Genomic DNA, 4,739 nt, shown 5'->3' with positions numbered 1-4,739 from the left:
AAATCTGGAGAAAGGAGCCACACTATTGACAGGACTAACTCGCAACGATTTTGCATTTTAGTTTTAGCCGGAAAAGGACGAAATCGACACTTTCCTGCCTGCAAAAAAAATCAAATTTCTTCTCTCTTTTTAACTTTTTTAATTTTTTTTTTTTTTTTGGAGAAAGGAGCCACACTATTGACAGGACTAACTCGCAACGATTTTGCATTTTAGTTTTAGCCGGAAAAGGACGAAATCGACACTTTTCTGCCTGCAAAAAAATCAAATTTCTTCTCTCTAGTCTCTTTTTAACTTTTTTTTTTAAAATCAAATACCTACGATGTGAAGTCAGCTCTTCTTCATGTCCCTCCCCTAAAAAAAAGTTCCGTTTACACGATCAATTTGCTCTACACGTGCAAATTCATTAAACTATCGACCAATGAAAAGTGAATATTTTTTAACCAAACGACTTCGTTGGCTGTGATTGGCTGATCAATTTCGATCCGATCATGTGATCATGGAATGAAAAGTGAATATTTTTTAACCAAACGACTTCGTTGGCTGTGATTGGCTGATCAATTTCGATCCGATCATGTGATCATGGAAAAAAATCAACTTGTAATAGGGGAAATCGTCCAACACATTGCCAACTTCTCAGTGGTCTTGTGAAACAAAAACAAAACGCTCGGCTCTTGAGATCAGTCCACGAAAATTTAAAAGTACTTTTGATATTTGATTAGAACGATCATGGAAAAAAAATCAACTTGTAATAGGGGAAATCGTCCAACGTCCAACACATTGCCAACTTCTCAGTGGTCTTGTGAAACAAAACGCTCGGCTCTTGAGATCAGTCCACGAAAATTTAAAAGTACTTTTGATATTTGATTAGAACTTTATTTGATTTTTTATCGGTTCTTTGATAATTTTCTCCTTAAATCTCCAATTTAATAAAGTTTTTTGTGTTTTAAGTGTTTGGAACAATCCTACGTGTGAGAAAACTATCCTGCGCTTCCGTAAGTTTTAAATAATGTATGTATCTGAGTTCTGGATGAGAGTATCATATTACAAGAGTCCATCTCTCATGAAAGGGAGATGTTTTCATACATAGGTTTCTGTGGGTAAACATTTGAGTTTCTGTGGGTAAACACCATGCTTTAATAGCCAGTGTGATGAAGTTGAAAATGTATATCTCCTTGGTGGAAGTATGTTTTCTTTCTGCTCTTTAACTTTGAAATCTGGTCTAAATATTCTCCCCATTTAGGTGTTGGGTCAACATTTGCTAGATTATGTCTCCGAGAGAGGTATACCTACTTCTTTGTACATTTGATATGCCTTTCTCTTCAAAATTTTCAGGTGGACACTTCGCTGAAGGATGACGATTTTCCCGACCGATCCAAAAAGGCGGCGAGGAACTACTGTCGAAATCCGAACAAGAAGTACGCCATGCCCTGGTGTTATACTCTGGATCCAAACGTCATTGATGATGTTTGCGATATACCGCTCTGCTCTTATGAAGGTGAGTTTTGGGGTAATGAAAGTTCCGTCGCTTTTGCCACGATTCTTCCCATGAAAACATGTTCCGGTCCACAGTGTACATATCATTTTTGTAATAATCACTCTTAAAAGGCCCCATCGGGTCCAAAATACATATAAAATGTCTATCAAATTTCATCAAAATCGGAAAAACCGTTCGGGAGTTAAGGCCCGTTCCCACTTATCATGAGTTTCATCCGTTTTTTTTTTTTTTTTTTTTTTTTTTTTTTTTTTCCGGTCGGTAGTGAAGGCCCCTTCCCACTTATCATGAGTCCGTTTTTTTTTTTTTTTTTTTTGCGCACGAAAAGTGGGAACGGAACGGACCTTTATGGTGAAACAAACATCGTAAAACTGAGAACTCACTTCGTTCATTCTCCTTCCAGACTGTCGGATCACAGGGCCAGGCATGGAATACAGCGGCCACATCAACAGAACTGCCTCGGACCGCGCCTGCGTGCCCTGGTCGGAAAAGTTCGTGCACAAATACGAAGCCGACACGAACGCGACACTGCTGCCCTCTGACGAACACAAGCGAAAACTACCCGACTACCGATTTCCCGAAGGCTCCCGGAAACGCGCGATGAATCGGTGCCGAAACCCGAATGCGGATCCTGCAGGGCCGTGGTGTCTGGTAGAGAGAGAGACCTTGGCTAAGACTAGCTATGATGTGGAGTATTGTAACGTGCCATTCTGTGAACAACCGGGTAAGTGCCGTATTATCACGTTAAATAGGTTGGCTAAGACTAGCTATGATGTGGAGTATTGTAACGTGCCATTCTGTGAACAACCGGGTAAGTGCCGTAGTAACACGTTAAATAGGTTGGTAGATACATAATACATAATCTAATGCTCCGGTTCTTGACAGGTTATTGAAGTTAAGCCGCTTTTGTGCGTGGTTGTACATGGATGAGTGACAATCTGGGAGAAAAATTCACCATTTTCTGCCACTTGCATGAACGAAAAACACACATTTTCTTTAACCAAGAGAATGGAAACTGTTGGAAATAAATACTCCATCTTTTCTCTATTCCAGAGTGTCCTAGCTACACCCGTGGCGACTCCAGCTCTAATCTTGTTCACACCCATTACTCATCCACGCTACTGAGTGAGGATGACTCCACCATTCTGTTCGGACTACGCCTCTGGAACCCCGAACAGTGGCGGAATGCAAGGTTTGCTTTCAATTTTAATTTCGATTTACACGTTAACCCATCTTTTGGGGCAGCCGCCCCCCCCTGCACCTAAGCCTCAAAGTGGGTTTTTTGTGTGTAGGAATACACACATGTACATGTATGTATGTATGTTGCAAATGTCGGGATCTTTGACCATTAGGCCATTTTTCCATATATTAGGTCATGCGTCCCAAAGTAAAACACTCCGGAGATACACACATGTTAATTTTCTATTAAATGTATTTAAAAAAAACTGGAGTATTGTAACGTGCCATTCTGTGAACAACCGGGTAAGTGCCGTATTAACACGTTAAATAGGTTGGTAGATACATAATACATAATTTAATGCTCCGGTTCTTGACAGGTTATTGAAGTTAAGCCGCTTTTGTGCGTGGTTGTACATGGATGAGTGACAATCTGGGAGAAAAATTTCACCATTTTCTGCCACTTGCATGAACGAAAAACACACATTTTCTTTAACCAAGAGAATGGAAACTGTTGAAAAATTTCCCCCTTCCCCAAAAAATCTTCGCTATTCAGAGGTGTCAGTTAAGGAAGGTTTTACTGTAAATAATAACAATAATAATAATATTAGACTCTTCAGTGGAAGCTGGAAGATAACCACTAGGCGAGGTTTACGCTGGAGGGTTCTCTACCACCTAACCCTTAGAGCTCTATTATTATGTGGTCAAATTTCTAAAATAAATTAGGGTAAAATTCCAAACCTCGGCTGGGATCGAACTCACGCCTTCCTGTTTACCAGGCGACTTCTTCGTTGTACTCTAGATTTTGTAGGTGTATAATAGGTGGAAATCAATTGTTAAATTTATAATCAGTTTTTACCTACTTTGTATTTTTTTTTTTTTAAGCCAACCTCCAATTTGTTGTAACAGGAATTTCAATATTCTCAATACAAATATACATTATTATCTATCTATCTATTCCAGAGTGTCCTAGCTACACCAGTAGCGACTCCAGCTCTAATCTCATTCACACCCATTACTCATCCACGCTACTGAGTGAGGATGACTCCACCATTCTGTTCGGACTACGCCTCTGGAACCCCGAACAGTGGCGGAATGCAAGGTTTGCTTTCAATTTTAATTTCGATTTACACGTTAACCCATCTTTTGGGGCAGCCGCCCCTACACCTAAGCCTCAAAGTGGGTTTTTTGTGTGTAGGAATACACACATGTTAATTTTCTATTAAATGTATTAAAAAAAAAACACACTGACACACACACAGTCTCTCTCCATCACAGATCATAATTGAACGAAAAAAAAAATCGAGTTTGAGATATTAATTCGACGATTTTGAAACTAGTTTGACGAAAGTTGGTGTGGCAATGGTTTTTTTTTTATCGAAATTTGTTTAGGCACACAACAATCCCAAGTCCAATTTTCATTGTTTTTTTGTCCTGTCGTGCAATAGAAGATGTTAATATGGGCCGGGTGGCGGCGCTTCGAACTCTTGACGTTCGCGCGCCTCCCGGCACGCTTGTGTGATGTTCACACCAAATTTTTCTTTTTCTATTGCTGTTTTCTGAAGATTTCGTCTGGCACTAAGCATGGTACCTATAGCTGCAACTGGGAAGCGACTGAGGGAGATGGGCAATGGTTTTTTTTTTGTCGAAATTTGTTTAGGCACACAACAATCCCAAGTCCAATTTTCATTGTTTTTTGTCCTGTCGTGCAATAGAAGATGTTAATATAGGCCGGGCAGCGGCGCTTCGAACTCTTGACGCTCGCGCGCCTCCCGGCACGCTTGATTTGTGTGATGTTCACACCAAATTTTTCACTTTCTGTTGCTGTTTCTGAAGATTTCGTCTGGCACTAAGCATGGTACCTATAGCTGCAACTGGGAAGCGACTGAGGGAGATGAATGTAGGACTTGAACTCATAGTGCAACATAACGGATCCGAACTTCAATTGACGGATGATGAGGTATGGAAATGAGAATAGTAATAGTTATTGTAAACACCTTCGGGTAATTTTATACAATAAAATAAATATTGAATTGAATTAATCTATCCAAATCCAGCAACGATGATTTAA

General features: G+C 39.9%; 1 protein-coding gene across 1 annotated transcript in view; it reads left to right on the top strand.

Annotated features, from left to right (window-relative positions):
• The first annotated feature begins 1,315 nt into the window (after positions 1-1,315).
• The window catches only part of LOC103507886 (hepatocyte growth factor-like), a 5,459-nt gene continuing 2,035 nt past the window's right edge, over positions 1,316-4,739 (top strand). The window contains exons 1-4 of the mRNA XM_026822632.1: positions 1,316-1,495; positions 1,896-2,216; positions 2,546-2,684; positions 4,234-4,291. Of these exons, the coding sequence (XP_026678433.1) occupies positions 1,423-1,495; positions 1,896-2,216; positions 2,546-2,684; positions 4,234-4,291 (591 nt within the window). The 5' untranslated portion in view covers positions 1,316-1,422. The remainder of the gene's footprint in view (positions 1,496-1,895; positions 2,217-2,545; positions 2,685-4,233; positions 4,292-4,739) is intronic.

This window comes from Diaphorina citri, unplaced genomic scaffold (genome assembly GCF_000475195.1).
Source record: "Diaphorina citri unplaced genomic scaffold, Diaci psyllid genome assembly version 1.1 scaffold348, whole genome shotgun sequence".
NCBI lineage: Eukaryota > Metazoa > Arthropoda > Insecta > Hemiptera > Psyllidae > Diaphorina > Diaphorina citri.
Note: the sequence above shows the minus strand (reverse complement) of the source record. Positions and strands in the feature narration are given on the sequence as shown.